The 22023-nt window shown below is 40.3% G+C and overlaps 1 protein-coding gene across 1 annotated transcript; it reads left to right on the top strand.

Moving 5' to 3' along the window:
• Nucleotides 1-1004: 1004 nt before the first annotated feature.
• On the top strand, nt 1005-16265 carry lrrc71 (leucine rich repeat containing 71). The gene is made up of 17 exons (XM_076301667.1): nt 1005-1077; nt 3205-3228; nt 3363-3500; nt 3925-4020; nt 4465-4540; nt 6187-6261; nt 7263-7331; nt 8155-8314; nt 9069-9152; nt 9314-9388; nt 10403-10491; nt 10645-10730; nt 10813-10889; nt 14886-14912; nt 15402-15513; nt 15769-15860; nt 16146-16265. Exons 1-17 carry the CDS (start codon nt 1005-1007, stop codon nt 16263-16265), a joined length of 1473 nt encoding a protein of 490 aa, XP_076157782.1.
• Nucleotides 16266-22023: the final 5758 nt, after the last annotated feature.

Raw genomic sequence — 22023 nt, 5'->3', positions numbered from 1 at the left:
TGCCTTTGAATTTAAGTAGACTACATCGTCTTGCTACATCGGAGCTACTAGTTTTCTTGACATGTTAAATTAAATGGTGCACTGGCATGCTATCTGATGTGAATCTTGGTGATGTAATTCTCTACAGAGAAGGGAAGCCATGTTACTTTTACCTTATCATTGAATCATTGCATTAGTCACCTGTTTCCTTGAGTATATTTTGATGACCCAATTTTTCATTCATTCATCTTTACTAATAAATAGTGCTGTATTATTTATAAAAAGGCACTTTCATCGAGAGCAGTAATGGGATTTCATGGTTGAGATGTTCTCTGTTATTTGGCCTGTTCAGAACACAGAGATCTTGCAGTTTGGATGTTTTCTCAAGGACACAGTCTAGCTCAACAGTGATGGATTACAAATGCCCTATTTGTAATCCATCACTTAAATGTCAAGGCCAAGGTTTTTTGCAAGAAGCATTAGAGACATTGGGGTGCTCACAAGCCCAAAACTTCCCTAGTGCAGTAAAGATTTTTTGTAGGTTTTGTAGAATTTATATTCTGTGAAGAACAGAGCAGTCTTCGTTCGAATATCACTTATTTGACATTAAATTCAACCAATCAAAAAACACTTTTCTGAAGCCGACAAATACGTTCTCAGGAAGTGTTGTCATGGGAACGGACGTCGCACTGAGCAGTCAGCGTTGTCTTGCCTGTGTTACCTACTCTAGCCTACTTGGGAAATTTACGCCACCCAATAACATTCACTTATTTTTGTCAGTCGAGAATGTAGGTAATTTTTTTGGGTCCTATTAGGCGTACCGAATACACTGCAATTAAGGAATTCAATTTAATTTGGTTAGGTCTACCTGTAGTAGTTCTAGGTACGTTAAAGGAACAGTGTAGGTGGTAACGTTGACTTGGAAGGGCTACGTTACCGTTATCGACAAATTTACTGTTGTATAAAACGGACAGTTTTTACATTTCATATTTAATCCAAAAGTACCACTCATTCACAAGCAAAGGATGAAGAAGAAAGAGAGGGTGCAAAGGGAGAAAAGCGAGAAGGGAGTGGAAGGCATCACTTCGAAAACAGCAGGTGGGCTAACTCAAACACCAAGACGTTTGCCATTGCTGCTTGGAATAGGTTAATTCTGGTATATTATGGATTAGGCTGAGTTGTTAACGTATTCCGTTTGATCTTGACCACAACAGAGCAAATATCCTAGCTAAAATATGTTAGAAAAGGTTTCGCATGAGGGTGATTGTAACGTCATTGTATGGTCTGAAACACAGCCATATAAAGGTAGCTGCTACCTTTATATGGCTCTGAATATTCTGTGGTCACCGCTATTCCAAGTTTACGGCTCCCATTGACTCCCATTCAACACATCAAAACAATACTTCGAAAATGTCCTCAAGCTAAGGCCACTGACAGCAACCATTTCACTTTAATAATAAATTACACTTTGCTAAAATGTATAGGCTATACAGCAAGAATAACAAAAATTGGCTTAAGCAATGTGGAGAAATCTAATGAAAACTGTCAGCCCAGACTGTGCCGATTGCTCAAATTTAAGGTCATCTAATGTCGAATGTCAGAGTAATGACATTCTAAAATGTACCATACTGATACACCACAATTTATAAAGGAACGAAGTTTAAAAAGAAAAACACAATATATCAGATGACAAATAATTAGTAAGGAACAACACGATTTTCTATCGTAATTTCCTTTTAAAGGTACACTATGCTAGCCTGGAAATATCCAAACTCAATCACGAAGTGAGTCAGAGACTTTCTAATGAGGAGACACAAAAATCCTCCATACAAATGCATGGGCTTAGTTTGTAACGCCAATATGGCAGTTGTCTACACATATCACACCCCTTCCGCGGCAAAACGTCGACATGTGAATACATTGAGCCAATCATGTGCTGTATTGTGAATACATTGAGCCAATAGTGTGGTGTGTTGTGAAGACATCGTGCCAATCATGTGTTGTGATCTCGCCGCTGGAGCAAGATTGGTGTCGTGAAGCCTTACGCATGCGCATTTCTGCCAAAATAGATGCTCAATAAGTGCCCAAAAAGCGTTGCAATATGGCCGCCAAGTGAAGGGACTTGCCTAAAAGGACTTTGATAGAGTCTGGTAACTCTTGATTGGGAAACGTTTACAACACTTGCATCGTGACGGGCACTGACTTTGAAATCATTGGTCCAGTCTTACCAGTCACATTGATCAGAGATTCCTAACGTTACTTCCTACTTTGGCTAAACTTTACAAACGGACAATAAACAACAGCATCAACAGTCACGAAACAATGTATGTGGGTCTACCTTTACTGTAAATACATTTCTGCATTTTTCCAACTGCATTTTTTGACGTTTGCAGGTGTTGCTGCTTCTGTTTATCACAATAATGTTTCACGATTCTTGCAAGATTTGGTGGCCATCGTTCTTGAAGTTGCATGGCTGTTTTTCTCGCTAGCGTCTTACTACGTCTGTGCTGTATAGCTATGCTAGGTGAATGATTTGTCTATAACAAGTTTGTTTACCATCAAATTTGCTTCGTAAAGGTGAAAATCTTGCATAGTGTACCTTTAAATGAAATGTTTCATGGCGCTATTGGCTGCAGAGTCACCAGATGGCGCCATTTCACTGCTTGCTTAGATCCAAATAAGGCCTGGACTGCAGTGCCATACCTCCATCTGGTGACCATGAAATATTTAATATAGCCCATTATATTATAAAAGAAATAGCCATTGAATAATCTTATATTTCTTTACCAACTATTTTTCTAATCCGTCTGGTTAATTGTGTTTTTCTTTTGACATTAGATGACCATAAATTTGAGCAACAGGCACAGTCTTAGGGGTATTTTTTTGATGTGTTGAATAGGAGTCCAGTGTTTCCCATACATTGACTTATTTGTGGCGGCCCACCACAAAATCAACATTGACCACCACACAATGATTTTCCAGGTTGAACTAAATTGTGCTTAAATCTGGTTAGCATCATAACCACGCTGTGCTAATTCGCTGTGCTAACTGTTGTATTCAAGTTAATTCTGCAAACCAACCACCACAAATGGAATTCAATTATGTGGGAAACACTGGAGTCAATAGGAGCCGTAAATCTCAGAATAGCAGTGACCAAAGAATATTTCTCAGGATAGTGGTCTGTACCCTGATGGACCTCTTGTTCCACAGGACTGAATTTTCAAGAGAGGTGTCCAGCCCAAAGCATAGGTAAGCCCAGGTGCTATTAGCACCTGATCTCATCGAGTTCACCTCAACTTCACTTTCCATTATATTGATTAATAGGCCACTTCTACTTTTTAGTTATTGCTGATTTGATCATTTGGGTATTGGGCCTTCCACAGAAGAGTACCAGTGCACTGGTAATCTGGAAGCAGACTTTCATGAAGTCTCGGCTCTTTTGGGCCTGAGTGAAATCCCCACTGTAACACCTAGATCCTCAGCAGCCTTGTCACCATCCATGGAGAAGGGGATCTCAGGAGGTGAGATTGAAGTGGCTCTGGAAATGTTAATCAGTCGCTCTCTCAGTCATCAAGTAGCCCTATTAGATTTAACAAAGCAACATTTTAGTTGTCCTTAGGTAGACCTATTTGTCCTTGTAATATGTAATTAACATTGTGCAATTTATTGGCTATGTGTTGTTACAAATTGTAGCCTAGCTTACTCTGGGGTTAGGTTTATTTTTCTTATAAACATATACTGATTAAGATGTATGAGAGGTGCATAAGAAGTGAATACTATTTTTCAATTATATTAGAATATCATTAGCTGGTTTATGTAAATTAGGGCTAAGTGTAACCTTTGTTGTGTTCACAAGCAAGTTTAAAGCAATGTCACTGTCACAGAAGTCACTGCCATCTGTTTGTGCTTTATTCTTTTATTATTATTTTTTTTGCGGTTTGACAGAGAACCAAACTCATGGTCCTTGGTGTTCTAAGCGGCAGTTACTGGTAGACTTGGAGACCGAGGATCCACGGAGTGCCAAAGCAGTCAAAGTCTTCGGTAAGGACTAGAATGTTTTGTCATGTACAGTGTTGGCATTTTGTGGATTATTGGAAAGATTGATAGCAGCTTCAGACTCATAACAAGACTGAAAAACTGAGAAGCATAAAATGGAATTCTGCTGCAGTTAAGCTTTTACTTGTACTACAATTTACTGCTTACAGAGTTGTACTATGAGAGGTTTATTTCCTGCAAATGTAGCACTCTAGTATAATAATACAGTGTATTAATACTGTTATTATTACTGTCAATATTATTGGGCATTTTGGAAGTGATTTCAAATGGAAGATGACTTGTTGTGTTGCACATGACAGTAACAATAAACAAGTGAGTGAGTTTATTTAAACAATAAACAATAAACAAGTGAGTTTATTTAAACAATAAACAATGGAGAGTATTTTCAGAGTGATAGTATCGCATAACAAAGCCACTGTACTGTTTCAGGGTGGAAGGTGGACGAGACCATGACCAAGGCACTGAACAAGATTTTACCATCACTGAACAATCTACAGACACTGCAGTGAGTCTTGAGGAAGAGAAAATAACTTAGAAAAAAAACAAAGAAAATAACAAAGAAAGACTGTTAAAGGACCAGTATGTAGGAAATAATGGAAAATAAACTGTAACCATTCCAAAAATGATCACCATATGTTGTCAGAGAGTAAGGAAACACAATGAATTGAAGTAATGGCTTATTTGACAACATTACTCTAACCCGTAAAACCCCGTAAAACCCATGAAAAAAATGAGTTACGGGGCGGAATCTCTTGGAATTTTCGTTTATGTTTTGAACGATTTAATTCTAGAATAGCGTATTAATAATGGGCTAGCGCGTCCTCCTATTTGGGTTGCCAAATTAGCAAAGGCCAACTGTCAACAGCTGTCAGTTGTAGGCTAGTCATGAACGCCTACGCAGGCAAATTTCCAAAATTAAAACAAGAAACAAATTAAGTTGACATCGGAGGAGCTTCCTGAGATGGTGACCTCTTCGTCAAACGAAGAATATCAAGTCTGACGCAGAGCTGGCCATATTTCTCCACAACAGGTAGCCTAGGCTAAACTTCATCTGCATCACTAACTTCAGCTAAATATGTTAGAGAGGTATTTTTTGTTTTCACTGTTTCCGTAATGAGTAGCTGGGTCATGGTTGGAGAAACGTTAAAGCAGCTGCAGGTCAACTAACGTTAGCTAAGTCTTCATTACATCTGGCAACCCAGAAGAGGCTCGCGTCTGGTAGTCTTGAGAACGTTCACCAGTGTTTTGATTTTGGCCTACAGAACGTTCGGTAACAATCCTACAAATCGCACCTTTAATTAAAGGTGTAGGTTTTTGAACGTTCTAAGTTCCGCAGCAATTGAAGGTTCTAAAATTCTATGTTGAATTCAATGAACCCAGATATTCTTTAGAACGTTCATTTCTCGTGACGGTACTCCTTTAAATATAATAAACCCATATATGCATCCTCCTTTTGAAATTGAATGGATGAAAGTCCTTTGGTATCGCCGTACTAACAGGCACTATTGATTTTGTTTGTGTGCGTTCAGAAGCACAGATAGTATGTGTGTTCATTCTTTTGTATGTTCTTCAGCTCTTCACAGCTGGCAAATCACTGACATTTCTGAAGAAGAAAAACAGCAAAGAGCGTATACAGATCTATCACTTGCCATAGGCGTATATGATTGCACTCTATTTTATACTTCAATAAAAGAGAAAAACACTCTTCACAGCAGTCTGGAACTTAAGCCTGATGTCACAGATCAATAATTCCACAGCACTTTGCTCTTCAGCTGTAGCCTGGGTGTTCCCATGCTGCCTTGCGCGCGATTTGATTCACGCTGCTAAGGCAGTCTGGAGACCATGGAGCAAATTTTCGCCTGAGATAGGGGACCAATCACAGAACAAGGGGGAAAGCAAGACGATGATGAGCTATGCACAGATGCATTTGATAGACATCCGTGGCACCCAATAAATGGATCTGGGCATTTTTTTCAAATACGAGAAAATGAACGTTTGGTTTCCAGACCACGTCTCATTGAGAAGTGGTGGCGCTAGCCAGGCTACTTCAGCTGTACTGTTCTGTGCGTTTCTCCATGTTGTTTCGTGTATGAGTGTCTCCCAAATGTGAATGTGATGAATAATGGAGGTTTCTTTGTGTTTCTGTTGCAGCTTCTGGCAGGCGGACCTGACCACGCATACTCTCCTCAGCCTGAAGGCCACCCTGCCCCTGTGCTACAACCTCAGGTGTGGTCAGGCAGCACAAACCCGGCCTTGGGCATGCAACTTTACTAGTTACTTCTCCCAAAAAGTAACTGAGTTAATAACTGAGTTACAGCATGAGACTTGAAAATATGTTCGCATTTTATCGTCAAACGCAACGGTAACAGTGTTGTAACATTGGGAACAGTAATTAGTTAGATCATCTGTTACTGAAAAAAGTAACGCTGTTAAAAATAAACAGTGTTTGTATTACATACATTTATTACATGGCTCTTCACAAGGCAAGTAGAACGCTCCATTGACTTGAATGGGATTTCCCAAAGTTCTAGCGGTCATTATTTCCGAGGAAAGGACCTCTGAAAAGAATAATGACCGCTGTCAATGGCAAAGGAGTTTGTGCTTCTAATTAAGGTATTTCATATCACTACGCAAGGACTGGAAGTTCATTCAAAAGTGAAAGCAGACGGTTAATTCAGTGTGTGTTGTTGCGAACTATTTGTTTCAGCAAATGCCACGATGAATGGTAACAAATAGGCTAGGCTATGTAGACTAAAGTCACATCGTGGGGAGTTTATTGTTTCGTTTTGGCAAGTAGCCGTTGAAATAAGCAGGATAATGTATAGAACGCCGGTCATTATTGGGAAAATAAGTCTCTTCAGGGCGGAACAAGACCCCTCCGCTGCGCATCAGGGTCTGGTTCGCCCTGTCGGGACTTATTTTCCCAATAATGACCGGCATTCTATACATTATCCCTTACACAGTGATTCATGAGCGTGTGCTACTGCTCATCCTGTTTTGCGATAGTTACCGTAATTTCCCAACGATTAGCCACGGCTTATACATTGATTTTGCAAAATGTCTTTAGCTATGAGGTTAATACACGGGGGCAGTTAAAATGGTATTATTATAGTTTTTTTTGTTTTTACTTGCATAAAACACTGTCCTGCGGCTTATACATAATGCGGCTAATACACAGGAAATGACTGCAGTACGATGCTGATTGACTCCTCCTGCTTTTCTGGCAGGACAGTGGTGTTGGAGGGGAATCCAATGGCTGAGCACAGCTACCATCTCCTAATGTCTGAGGACAGCAAGTGAGTCACTGCCTCTGCTTGTCTTGTGTGCTCTCTCACTCTCTCTTTCTCTCTTATTCTCATTTCCCCCCAGTGTGCTCTTCATCTCCTCATCAGAGACAAGTTAAGACGTTAAGGTTATTAGGTGCTCACTGCTCACTGTCATTTAAGAAATAAGAGCGTTAATGAACTTCTGAAGCCCTCTATATGAACCTCATTGAGGTGTGTTGTTAACCTCATATTTAACCTGAAATGTAATAAATATGATTAACTTGTGCCCTGACATTTTCCACGGCAGTGATTTAAGACTGTGTATTAAGTGGTCGAGGAAGAGCACTTGAAAGACAAAAGAATGCCTGAACCTGGCAGTCTGGGGGTAACAGCCTCAAATCATTATCTTCCTGTTATCACAGACGGTTGTCTTGCTGCCCTATGACTACAAGCTGTCAAGTTTGGAAGACTGCTCAGTTCTGTCATAAATGTGGGCTGTGTCTGCGCAAATTGCTGCAGGTCTTCCATCTTTTATTTATAGACATGAAATCACATCTGCAGTACACGCAATGACGGCAGGGTTTCTCTGACTCGGCTAGTTAGCTAATTTTCCCCATACTTCATGACGTATGTGGTGTGTGGTGAGCGTTCTGGCGCATGATGGCTGCCGTGCATCACCCAGCTGGGTGCTACACATTGGTCAAGGTTAATGAGGTTCCCCCTTCACTTTAAAGCACTTTGGCTGCCTTGATAAAGCACTATACTGTATAAATGTTGTTGTTGTCGTGTTTCTTGAGGCATTTTCTTAGTGTTAACCAGCTCCATCCACCCAGCTTCTCTTCCTCTGTGTTAGTATAGCCCACCTATCACTGCGCCACAATCAGATTGGAGAGGAAGGAGCACGTCTGATTGGCTCAGCCCTCTCCACCACCCAATCTGCCAACAAGAGCCTCGCTTCTCTCAACCTGGCCTTCAACTCCATCGGCGATGCAGGAGCCAAACACATTGCACAGGTACGTTGTGCGTTAGCATTAGCCAACACTTTCTTTAGCTTTAAGTTTGTGCTTTCGTATCTGACCTGTTGCTACAGATTCACAAGCAACTAGAGGTGTCGAGGGGTGTCAAACATAAGGCCCGGGGGCCAGATCAGGCCCGCCAGCAGGTTTCATACGTACATACATACATACCCAGATGTTTTAGGTAGGAAGGGGAAATTAGAAAAAAAGATCACATCCAGTTGTATTCAACAATGTCAATGTGTAATAAGCAATATCTCTATGATATGATAAATTGATAACCTAGCACTACAAACCTCCCTAAGGATGGAAGAAGCAGAAAAAAAATAACATGGAAATAGGGCATTTCAAGAGAGAAAGAGCAGTATATGACAGCAGTACATTATTTGTACTTGTTTGCTCATAAGTGATATGATCAAATAACACTCTGATACCCATGCAGAAAATGATAATGACCATGACGGCCCACCACGAGGTCTCATTCTAACAAATCCGGCCCACTACCTAATATGAGTTTGACACCCCTGAACTAGATGGACAATTGTGTTAGCCAGCACCAGTCAGTTTTAAGAAGGTCTTACATGTGTGTAATGTAATGGTTGAAATTATGATGTATTAGGTTAAAGGTAGTGGTAAGTTGCAAAACGTTTTGACCTTTAATACTGTAATATGCCTACATACATGTATAGCCGTTCTGAATCTGCTTGGGTGGATGGTCCCGCTCTGTGGTTTCTCCCCCTTTTCCTCTTAGGGTCTACGCCTCAACCGCTCCTTGTTGTGTCTCTCTCTGGCTAACAACCACATAGGAGATGCAGGGGCTGCTCTACTGGCAGAGGTGCGCCTGTGAAATTTTCCCCCTTTACCCCTGTCCCCTTGTGATGAGTTCCATTTCCCAAAGAATAGCTATTAGACTACATTTTAGGCTCTGTTCAATCATGTTATTGAATGTTATTTCCCTCCCCTCTCCCCCCTCCCCTCTCTCTCTCACTCACCTAGATTTTGAGCCCTTTCCCATTGACCCATGAGGAAGTTGTTGAAAGACGAAAGCTAAAAATCCAGAGAGACCAGTCAGTAAGTTTTCACAATATTTTCATGATAGAATTTTTTATTTAAAAAGCACGTCTTTCAGAACAGGCTATAGATTTATGAGGCTTTTTCCGATCTCTGTGGATGGTCCTCCTCATTCCTCTGCTGATCACAGGGAGAGTGTTTTAAGCAGTGGGGGTTTTGTTGGTGTAGCTGGAGGCTATTACATACAAGCAATGTTGAAGCTTTGCAGTTGATCTTCACATATAATGTATGTAATTTTTGAGTTGGGTTTTAGTAGTAGTGTATGTGTGTGATGATGTGCATCTAGGCAATGCATAGACCCCTTATGGACAGAGCTCAGAGAAGAGGGCTGGAGGGATTGCACAACTTGTCTAGAGATATCTGAATTTATATAAAGAGATATCCACATATCCCGCACAAATCTCACCCTAATCATGGATGTTGGAAAGTTCAGTACATTAATGTGCTTTAATAAATACAATCTGCAAAACCAGACAGAAAAAATATCACAGCCCCATTTATGGCTGACATTAGCATTGGCTCTAAAATCTGAATATTTGAATATTTCATGTGGATGTGGATAGGGACTTGATTGCTTATGCAGTCTGTAAACATACCCAGCATGCTGCATGGTGACTGGAACATAAGTGGATCAAACTCAGTACCTCCGGAGTTTAGGCTCACAGCTGCGTTGGGGGAAATAACATTGCTTGTTTATTTGATGTGGAGAGTGGGGTGTGTAATATCCAATCACGTATTGAATTGAATGTAAACAACGAGCACACGTGTATGGATACTCAGGCCAGATCTGAACGTTTATTATTAAGCTTTTGACAACTGTGTACATATGGCATATCAATGCAAGGTGTAATTGGGTTTGTGTAACAGGGTTGAAAACATTGCAACCTATTTAACCATTTATTTTTTTGATGTGGATGTGCATTTTCATCCTCCCACTGAAAAATAGTTTCCTCTCTGCCTTCTTCCTTCCCATGTCTCTCTCTCTCTCTCTCTCTCTCTCTCCAGCCCTCTCAGGGTACTGATCAGGCGCTCTCCATCCCCAGTAGCAGCTCAGTAGAACAGATTGTCAGCAAGGCGACCAAGACCTCAAGCAAGAAGAAGGTGTCTCCCCGGTCCCTCATGTTACTGCTCATTTCTGTGTGTTTGTTTGTTTGTGTGTGTGTGTGTGTGTGTGTGTGTGTGTGTGTGTATCCTCGATGATGACAAGAAACAGTAAACTGCTGTTCTGCAGATGAAACATGTTGTGTCAAACATAGACACATTGTTCATTGTTTGCAGGATAAGTCATCAGCCAGCCAAACAGGGTCGGGCAAGAAGGAGGACCCAAAAATGGCCAAGAAAAGTAAGACAAAAGTAGCACACTTTTTTTGGTGCTCAAGAAAAAACATAAATCATAAATGCTCTCTCTCTCTTTATCCCCTCAGTGTCTGACACCAAAGTACAACGGAACCGACAGAAGCCCGAGACCAGAGACAGACAGCCACCTGTAATGGAGACAGAGGCAAGGGCATAATCAGAGAGAGTGAGAGAGATAGAGAGAGAGAGATAGAGAGAGAGAGAGATAGAGAGAGAGAGTGAAGGAAGGGGGTGGGGCAATGGCAGGGTTAGCTGTGAAGACCTTAAAGCAGGGGTCAGCAATATGGTCCCCGCGGGGCGCAGCACACCTTTCAAAAATAGCCAACATGTTGCCTGCAGATCACACTCTAAAACATCCTCCATTGTGCATTTTTTAATAGATATACAGTAGATATTGCAGACCAGAACCATTTCAAGAATTTATGTAGCAACATTTGTAACATTAGCTTTATATTGGTGATACCTTACAAATTGTATCTGGGTTAAATGTTAGCCTTTGGCTCCGAATCCCTTTCCCATTCGTTCTTTAAACAAGAACGGAAGCAGAGTGCATACATGCATAGACAGTAAAAGACAAAAAAGCCATAGAGTTAGTGTATATATATAGTATATATACTCTTTTCATCCCGTGAGGGAAATTTGGTCTCTGCATTTATCCCAATCCGTGAACTAGTGAAACACACTCAGGGCCGCGTTTGTGCATTGGGCAAAGGGGCTGCTGCCCCGGGCCCCGGCCACTAGGGGGCCCCGGCGCGGGACATTTAAAAAAGAAAACAAATGTCTTATCGTCACCTGTCTTTCCCCTTATCAATGCATGCTATCACAGACAACAATGGCTTCGCATGAGACAATTAGGAAATATGAAAGCTAAGAATGGCTATCATTACCGCTGTTTAAAGCCATACGTGAACGTGGCCTTCGCTAGAACAAAACTAAAGGTAACTTTAGCCTTTATAGGGCTATACAAAGTTGTTCAAATAAATATGTCGTTGTTAGGCATTGTTGTTGTAAAGATATTGCATGTTGATGTCATTAGCCTACTATGTAGACCAGTGTTTCCCAAACTTTTTTTCTGGGGACCCACTTTTTAAAAATGACAGAGCATCGCGACCCATTTCACTTCAGATCTAACATGCAACGACCAATATTGTTTTAGGCCACAGGTTCTCAAACTTTTATATGCCCCCCCTAACCATTCTACACTGCCATATGTATACGTAATAGCGCATAGGTCTGGCCTACCACTACTATTACAGGGATTGGTGATGCATGACTCAGTTTCCCACAACTCTGCAATCTCAATTACACATGAAACAATGTTAAATATTTTCAAAGCTATAAAATTCTCGCTCAGTTTTGTACAAACACAACCTCAGGTTTTCCTCATCCTGCTTTGAACACAGTTGTGTTGCATTTTGAGCACCATCAGCGTGGAAAGTTACCTAAAAGATAACGTTTTAATGCGCATCCGAGAGTTTGGGGATATTCTTGCATTCTACGCAATCGTCACTCTCAACATAATAGCCTAAGCTGTTCCTGTATATCTAAAGAGAGATGGATCCATAACAGCGTTAATTCCGATGTAAACATACTTACACGTTAAAGTTAAACGTTTGCTTGTTTGTAGGCCTTATACTAAGGCTGTGTTTTGATGATGTGACAAGCTATGTTGTAAGAAGGGACCTCACGGACCTTTTCTCCTCTGAAAATCTGGTGGCATGCATGCCATGAAATAGGGCTGTGCATTACCTGGTGAAAAACAAAACCTTTTTTGTCAGATCCTGGAGAGATTTCAGATGTACAATAACTATAAAAGGCATCTTCATAAGTTAGAGTGGTGTTGGTGATTGCTATTGAAATGTTAACCTGTTGAGGAGTACGGTCACAAATATGTGATTAGAATGTTTGCAATCCGAGAGTTCCATATTATGATGCGACAATTACCCTCAGAGATTTTCCCCATAGACTGTATAAAGAACACTGAAACTATAGATCGTTTGTGTAGAATTCTAGAAGGAACCAGGAAAATAATTCACTCCTCAACACAGTGTTTCCCACATAACTTAATTCTATTTGTGGTGGTAGGTTTGCAGAATTAACTTGAATGCAACAGTTTTTAACAAATTAGCGCAGCATGGTTATGATGCTAACCAGATTTAAGTACAATTTAGTACAACCTGGAAAAATCATTGTGTGGTGGTCAGTGTTGATATTGTGGTGGGCCGCCACAAATAAGTCAATGTATGGGAAACACTGCAACAGGTTAAAACTGAATTGTCCACTAAAATCAGAACTTAAATAGCCTCTGAATTCATAATGGTGGGTAATGCTAAAATTTGTGAACTAAATTATTCATTGCACAAAAATGAGATAAGATTCCCCAATGCAAACTTTGAAATGAACAAACTGAACAAAAATGTTGGTAGTGTTTCATATTGATATTGAAGTATTGAAGAATCAGATGAAAATACAATTGCTTAATATATAAAGGCTTATAGGCCTACATAATATTGATAATGTAAATTTAAAAATCACATATTATTTAGGAGGATTGCCCTCGCAAAGAGGGGTGAGGGTCTGTTTGTTTAGAATCAGTAGCCCTCCATATGATTTTGGGTCCTTCAGGTAGACCTCCTTCCCAAAAAGGTTGGAAGCCCCCGTCTTAAAGTATCTTGAAATAGAGCCTGTAGGTCATTTTGAGTTCCTGTATTTTTTGGTCGGGCTTTTCGTAACTGTACCGGTGATCTCCCACAAACACTGACGCTACAGTCTACTGATCTGCAAACATCTGACCAATTTAAAAATACCAGTTTTAGGCCTTTGGATGATGTTACTGCAATGAATAAAAACTGCCATGCAGCATTTTTAATTTAAACAGCAATTTCAATAAGCTCCCCATCTCCTTCTCTGACTAGTACCAAATGGGCCCGAAATCACCCCGTCCAAAAACTGCTGACCCCTATGAAAACCGTTATGCCCCCAATGCCACCATCCCACACACATACAGTACACACAGGCTAATTTTCCATGTGGCCCCAAGCCTCATTTATTGATTCTGCTGACACTTTTATCCGAAGCAACTTACACAAGGGCCAGCCTCCCCACAGCTATTAAGGATTAAGGGCCTTGGTCAAGGGCACAGCCATGGTAGCCGGGAACCAAACCCACAACTTTCCTGGCTAATTTCTGCATGCTAGCCCGGCTACTTAGCCCCTACACTTCCACCGACTTTACCCCCCCACCCCCACCCACTCTGACTCAGACTCAGTTGTGTGGTGAGTCCACCACACAGCAACAAGTGCGAATCTAAAAATAGTGTGTCTTCATGACGGACATGGAGGATGGAGGGATCAGAACAGGGAATAGGCAGCAGCATCTAAACCAGTGTTTCTCAAACTTTTTCAGACCAAGGACCACTTAATCAATAAATAAAAAACCACGGACCACCTAGCTTAAAAAAAAAGAGCAGACCCATTTCAACAGTATATTACACAATAGGCTTACTCGATGAGCCACCTTGCTTATTGTCTTTGCACCTTGCTTATTGTGTCAGAGGATTAATATAATTTAAACTGGCATAGTTTACACGGGCAGTGTTGCAGAACTGTTTGGATTTACATACAAGTTGGTTTAATACTGCAAACAACTCATCTATATCATATTTTACCATGTCTGCTCACGGACCACTTGGGATAGCTTGCGGACCACCAGTGGTCCCCGGACCACACTTTGAGAAACACTGATCTAAACAAAAGGCTTTAACAGGGACCGTCACTGAGCTCCTGCAACCATGCTGCTGTGTTCAGTACTGTAACAGTGTTTACACTCTCTGTAACACTATTCGAAGGGGCCCTTACTACCCTTAACTATACTGCTTCAAAATCAGCTTGCCTTAATCAATTTGAATTCCAAATAGAAACCTCCAGGTTGACTTGCAAATGTGTACCACACACACACGTCATCAGTTGTATAAGGCCTCTATGTAATCTGACCTCTTTAAAGTTAAACATGTTCCAAAAGATACAAAGAATATCAACGTGGAATTATTTCTGATGGTGATAACCCGCGTCAAAAAAAAAAAAACATTTTTAAAATTCACGTGGATGTGAATTCTTTTAATCCCTCTGCACTCTCTTGGCAGGACAAGAACAACTTGGGGCTAAATAAGGTACGTTTGAATTCCTGACACCCTCCTCTCTCCAGCATGTCCGACTGTCAGGCTTGAGCGTGTTTGGGGGCTGTCTGGGTCTGGGGCTCCATTGACCAGAGTGAACAGGAGAGCCGTAGGCTTCATTAATCACTTCAACACACTCATGGAGTGGATCGGAGTGCTGTGGTCAGATACGAGTACAAACGAGTCATTTTAACGAGTCAAATATGACAGCGTCGGTACTATTAGAGGACGATTTACCACCATTAATGTAGAAATGAGGGACGGTGGGGGGTGGGTTTCTGGGGTAATCTTGCCATGATCAATAACCAACTTCATTAAAATCCTGGCAACGGTAGGCTATTATGTCCCAATATGTTTTGTAGCTGATAACAGTTTAACTTGAAAAATGTACCATAGAAGCCACAAACATGACTGTCAAAATATATAAATGCTGAGGACTCTCTCTCTCTCTCTGTGTGTGTGTGTGTGTGTATTTATCTGTAGTCTGCTGATGGTGGAGAGATTGTGAGCTCCTTGCTGGACCCAGGTGTGCAGCACGTTGGCGGGAAAATGATTATGCCAGGAAACACTGCCCTCACGTCCCTCAATCTCACAGGTTAGCTAGGCTATCATTGGACTATCAGTTCCAGTCTGACTAAATAGTTGGTCCATTATCATTTAAAAGTTAGATTAACTGTCACATTTAAGAGTATATTGGACATATAATAAAAGTGCATACAGACAATAAAAGGTATTATGGTGTAAATTCAAATGTAGTGCATATACATATACAGTATGTATACTAACATTTGGAAAGGATAAACAAGCATTACGTTGGCAGAGTCAACTTGTCATATATCACTCTTGGCAGGGAATCGCTTGACAGAGAGGTCCTTGGAGTGCTTCTGTTCCTCCCTGCAAGCCCAGGGCGATGGAGCAGGCCTCATGCATCTCTGTCTCAATGTGAGTCTATCAATGAGTACAGAAACAAGGATGAAGGATTTTTTTGTTTTTTCTGATTCCTCATCTTCCACTGTTTAAGCTTTAAACATTCCTAACTTTTAACATTCCTATGTTCAACAAAATTGGCCAATCGGAATATGTGTCAGCTTTGGCTACAAATGGGTTTCAATGGGTGTCGATATTACAGTATATTTCACAAGATTAGTGTTTTAGTTCATGCTGTTATTCAAATCTTGCTAAAAATCATTACTTCCTTGTGGTTCTGTCTCTCTCTGTGCTCTGTAGAGAAACTGTTTCCCCCCCGACTGTAAGACCTTCCTGAAGATCCAGGAACTAATGGTCTTCAGAGATCCTCTCAACAAAAGCTCCACCACTCAGGCCGATGGACAAGGACTAGTCGAGTAGGGATTTAAAATATGGCTCTTTTATTTAAAAAAAAAAAAAGATTTGCTCTAATTTCACATATGTGCCCCACATGTGTGGAGCCACGTATGGCATGTCATCTCTGTCTTTGTCACAGTGGTGACCTCATATGTAAAGAGCTTACTTTTGTAAGCACATGAAATCTTATGAGCCAAATATAATTATATATTTTCTACTTTACTCGTATTTTGCCTCTACCTGGACCTTGTATATTGTGAACTACACTATCAATAACCATATATACTTGCGCCTGAGTAATAGAATAGTTGATCAGCAAACGGTAAAGGTAGACTTATCTCATTTTTAAATTTGTACACTGTAAAAAAAAAAACTTCCAGTGAAGTATTTTGCTTAACATGATGTATGTTTTAGTTATATTTAGTTGTAATAAAACACTGAAGGAAGGTGTAGACTTGACATTTGTGCTCACAAAGGTTTTTCTTTGTTCACTGTTGTTATGGTGGGTGCACTCTTCTGTGTTATAAGAGTGTAATAACAGTAGAGGTTGATGGTATGATTATTTGCAAGCGGAAAAATTGAGAAGTTTGGCAGCTATGAGATACCCAATCAACAGCATATCTCCTGTTGTGAAACTGCAAAAATGTGCTTGACCAAGAGTTGTCTGGTCATCATAGCACAACACATTTCATGAACTAGACATCATTCCGTGAAACTGCAAACTTGTGCTTGCTCAACTGTGCTTCACCAACAGAAGCAGGTGTTGAAATTAAAACATGTTTTAACTAAGCATGGCTGAAAATAATGGTGTAATTTGAGAGAGTGGAATGGTGTGTTCAACATTCTATATAGAGATGTTGTGGTTACGTCACAAAAACAGAATTTTGACCCACTGGCAGGAAAAACTGTGTTCTGATCAGTAGCCTGCCAGCCATTCGCAGCCTAATATCAGTGGACCCCCCCCCCACACCACTTAACCCACTACCAAAAATACCAATGTATGAAGAATCAATTATTTTAGATAAATATAAAATCTGACTTCACCTCATCTGCGGACAGAGAAAACACTGTGTGAAGGGACAGCGATGGGAGAAAACGCATTAACCTACAGTAGGCTACTGTTTGGGTGCTGTACCTATACCTTGTCCCAGTGCATTTAGCTGTCAAATATTGCTTTTATAATATTAGAAATGTCTTAATGACAGTAAGTGTATTTAAAATGCTCCAACAGTTTCTAATAGTTTCTATATGAATCTGTTTGCCACGTTTTGTGACTTTGAAAAAGTTCGTTGTGACACAACTTTGGCCAAAGTAATCTAACATTAGCCTTTTCTAGTCGTCAGGTTTAGCACAGCAGCCACACAGATTATTCATTACTGAATAAACCAAACAGTGGGCATGATTATAACTTACAGTGGACCACATGAAGCTATAACCTTGCTGGTTGTGATGTGCTTGGCTTATGCTTAATAACGTGGAGTAATAGGCTACCCTCGGAGTGGAGGTGGGGTGTTGGTTAACATCTGTTGATGTCAACGAACGTCTTTTGTCCCAAAATGCATGAAACATGCAAGTTCAATGGCCAAGGCCAAAAGGGAAAGGGTCTTTGGTCTGATGAGACCAAAATTGAGTTTTTTGGCCATCAGACTACACGATGTTTGGTGGACAGCATCATGCAGTGGGGATGGTTCTCGACAGCAGGCCCTGGAAGGCTTGTAAAAGTAAATTAATTCAGCAAAATATATGGAAATCTGATTCACTTTCCTGACTCGGTTTGTAAGAGAACTATGACATAGGAGAAGATTTACTTTCCAGCAAGACAATAAGCTGAAGAATACAGTGAAAACTACACAGAAATGGTTTAAAGGCAACAAGGTGAATGTTCTGGAGTGGCCGAGTCAAAGCCCAGACCTCGATCCCATAGAAAATCTGTGGCTGGACTTGAAAAGGGCTGTTCAAACCTAATCCCCTTCCAACCTGATAGTTTGAGCAGTTTTGCAAAGAAAAATGGAGTAAAATTAATGCATCCAGATGTGCAAGTCCAAGTGAGACCTATCCACACACATTCCATGCTTTAATTACCGATCAATTGCCTAAATGTCTGAACTCTGCCTCTACACAAAACAAACTCTGTCAACATGGTTATGAAATGAACACAGAGCTCTTTCACAAACATAAAACGGTTGAGCGGTCAAACAGCGGTCAAAGAGCAGTCTTTGTGCACACGTGTATTTTTAAATCACACAGATTATGGTGTGTCAGCTGTAAAACCTGACTAAAAACTATAACTATAGAAATCTTTTAGTATTTTGTATATTATTATTAAAAGCATGATCACATCAGACTTTCCCAGATATGGGTAGCCTATATTGTCTTAAAAACTATATAGCCTAGTATATAATAACTATAATAGCCTAGGCCTCAAAGGGTAGCCTACCTACCGATTCATCGAAGCCCTTGTAAGGTGTGATGATTTTTTTCGCCACACTCTATGCATGTGCATTACCTACAACCCTGGAGGCTGAGCCCCCCCCTGTCTTGACGTCCCTGAGGGTACGTCTAGATTTCTAGGCTAGCAATTTCCCCAAACCAGAAGGACAACGGATAACGCAAATAATTCTACCAACTTGCTGAAAAATACATTGATCAATGTTGGACCATCTCTAAGCACCTAATACATTGATCAACGTTTGACTATCTCTAAGTACCTAATACATTGATCAATGTTGGACTATCTCTAAGCACCTAATACATTGATCAACAATGGTGGTGAATGTTCTAGAGTGGCCGAGTAAAAGCCAAGACCTTGGTCCTATAGAAAATCTGTGGCTAGGGCTAGACTTGAAAAGGGCTGTTCACACTCAACCCCCTTTCAACATAGTTTGAGCAGTTTTGCAAAGAAAAATGGAGTAAAATTGTATATATACTCTTTTGATCCCGTGAGGGAAATTTGGTCTCTTCATTTATCCCAATCGGTGAATTAGTGAAACACACTCAGCACCCAGTGAACACTCAGTGAGGTGAAGCACACACTAATCCCGGCGCAGTGAGCTGCCTGCACCAACAGCGGCGCCCGGGGAGCAGTGAGGGGTTAGATGCCTTAAGGCTTCTACTTCACTTCAGCCGTGCCTACTGGTCGGGGTTCGAACCGGCAACCCTCCGGTTACAAGTCCGAAGCGCTAACCAGTAGGCCACGGCTGCCCCAAGTGTCGGGAGAGGAGAGGTCACTGATTATTGTTGGTCTCACACACCAGCAGTCATAAGCTGCTTTCAGATATCTGTTTTTTTTTATCCACATAATATTCAAAATTTTTGAGACTGACCTGTACTTCTACTGCACGTCGCTGCTTTATTCAGCATATTCCGATTAACATGTAAACGGGAATATTCAATTTCTGCTACACATGGAAACATCTTCTGAATATTGCCATAACCTACCAGACTATCGTCTTTAATCGGAATATGGTGTGCATGGAAACATAGTCATTGTTGTAGAGTCATTGCTGTGCGTTGTCTTAGTGCCACAGAAATTATTGCAAGTGACGAGACACTTTATCATAGAATAAGGAATTAAAAACACACTAAGATAGGTGTATCTTATTGGCTAACCAACAGGATGTGAATCATGTAGTCCGTCATATCATTAATTTCTCCATCCTGTCTGATATATATAGAAGTCAATTTGACAAATCCTGACTAAAGCTGAAGTCCTGCCTACAGCTATCAAGACCCAGCGACTCTGTGGTATGAACAATTTCTCTACCTAAGATTTGTTATAGATTTGATTATGCTTGTGTAGGTCATCTATACAGTACATATAATGTTCTGTTCCTTTCTTAAAAGCAGTCAAAAGAACCTCAGACGAAAAATGATGTTCAGACTGATACTGGTGATTATGGTCCTGCATGTGGGTACCATCGCAGGTGAGTATTTCAAGCAGTGCAGGGCATTTTTACGAAATCGTATTAGGGCCATTGAAAGAAAAAAAAAAAAAAATGAAAGTCGTAAATTTACTGTAAAACTCGGATATTCTCTGACATTGTAAAGCCATTAATTTTACCTATTACGGCATAACACATTTTTGTGTTGGGCTTGTGCTATTGTTCTTTTCCTTTCAGTTTATATTCTTTAATGACATTTCAATCCTCCTCACTTCACTAGGTTTGACTCCGTGTCCAAACCAAGCCTACCCACATTGGTTCAAGCTGGGGGATGTTTGTGCCAGATACTTTGCATATGAATTCAACTTTGCTAACGCTGAGGTAAGTGGGGCTTTTGCTGTTGTTCAGTTAGATAGTCTGGCACATGACAATACACTAATGTTTCCCTTACACACCAGGGAGGTAGGGCCAATCGGCTATAGTTTCGTAATCGAAAGCGGCTGTGGTAAATGGTAATAGCAACACCTGCAAACAGACTCCAAGTGGCTTCAGAACGTGGTATAGTGTATGGACATGGTATTTGTGACTATACTGGAAAAACTGCTTATCCAGCCAAGTGTTATTAATCTTTAAGATAAAAAAATCTAGTTGGTATTTTTTGCAGTATAAAGAGACTCATTTGATAAGAGTCTGACTTATTTTAAGACGTCTCATCATGAAAACAAGAAAATTTGGCTGTCAGCGCATTGAGTAAATTGGTCTTAAAAAACAAGCAAATTTGGCTGCCAGTGTGTTTAGCAAATTTGTCTTGATGAGATGCCTTATAATAAGTCAAACTCTTATTAAATGAAGTCAAAATGATCTTATGATTGAGCGCTAGATAAGTGTTGACATGTATGGAATAAGTATGGAATGTAATAAGTATGCCCTAAATTGTACTATGATAACTTTTATTTTGTAATAAAGAATGCTGGCAAGTAAGAGCCAATGATGTGTTAATATCATTGAGCCAATGATGTCTTAATATCACGAGTCTCCGTTCGTATGAACTTTGATAACAGTAAGTGACTTTATTTTAAAAACAATACCAACTAGATTTTAAGATATAAGATTAATAACATAGGTTAGATTTAATTTTGTTCAGTGTGGGAGCACATTGTAGACTTATAAGTTCAGATGTCTTTCAAAAAGGTTAACTCCCCAATATCTGTGAATAGGCTATTCGGGCAATGCTAGTTTTGATAGTGATATACCCTATGTACAATTGTCATTTCTTGTTTAGGTTCTTTGAAATACTGATGTTAATAATGTTTCATAGCACATAGGCCTATACATCAATCTATATCTACTGTAAAGCTGGGTTGTGGTATTGGCCAGCTTTGGGGTTGTGGCATTGCCATTGGCTAAGATAGTGATGATGTATTCCAAAGTTTTCAGAATCCGTTACCCACTCTGAGGAATGTATCGGAATACGTTATAAAATGCACTTTGGGGCATGTAATCTCTAATCTGTTGTGGAATACATTTACAAAGTAAACTCTCCCAACACTGCTGGTTATGGTGGAAATCTTCTTTAAGCAACCATATTTATCGGGCACTCATCAGAGACTCTGTCAGCAACTCTCTATCTATAAGGCTCTGCTGACATGAGACCCATAGAGAGTTCCATTATCAGCATCATAGTTGGCCCCACAAGGCTTCCGTTTTAACATTCCATATGTTATCTTAATGCAGAGGAAGTAGATTGGGAACCAAATAGAATGTTTAAGCATTGTTTTTGTTTTTATTGTTGAAAGGGTCTATACAACGTTCCTCTGTCCACAGCAATAATGGTTATGGTTATGGTTATGGATTTAGCAGACGCCTTTGTCCAAAGCGACACATAAATACAAAACAACATA

Source organism: Alosa pseudoharengus, unplaced genomic scaffold (genome assembly GCF_046254945.1).
Source record: "Alosa pseudoharengus isolate Yale_2024_CS ecotype anadromous, Long Island Sound unplaced genomic scaffold, YU_APseudo_1.1 YU_APseudo_1.1_scf_23, whole genome shotgun sequence".
NCBI lineage: Eukaryota > Metazoa > Chordata > Actinopteri > Clupeiformes > Clupeidae > Alosa > Alosa pseudoharengus.
The sequence above is the reverse complement of the archived record's forward strand: the minus strand, read 5'-3'. Positions and strand labels throughout refer to the sequence as shown.

Coding starts and splice junctions, on each gene's coding strand:
- lrrc71 (XM_076301667.1), top strand. CDS start 1,005: ATGAAGAAGAAAGAGAGGGTGCAAAGGGAGAAAAGCGAGAAGGGAGTG. Junction 4,541..6,186: donor AACAATCTACAGACACTGCA/GTGAGTCTTGAG, acceptor TTTCTGTTGCAG/CTTCTGGCAGGCGGACCTGA. Junction 10,890..14,885: donor CACCTGTAATGGAGACAGAG/GCAAGGGCATAA, acceptor CTCTCTTGGCAG/GACAAGAACAACTTGGGGCT.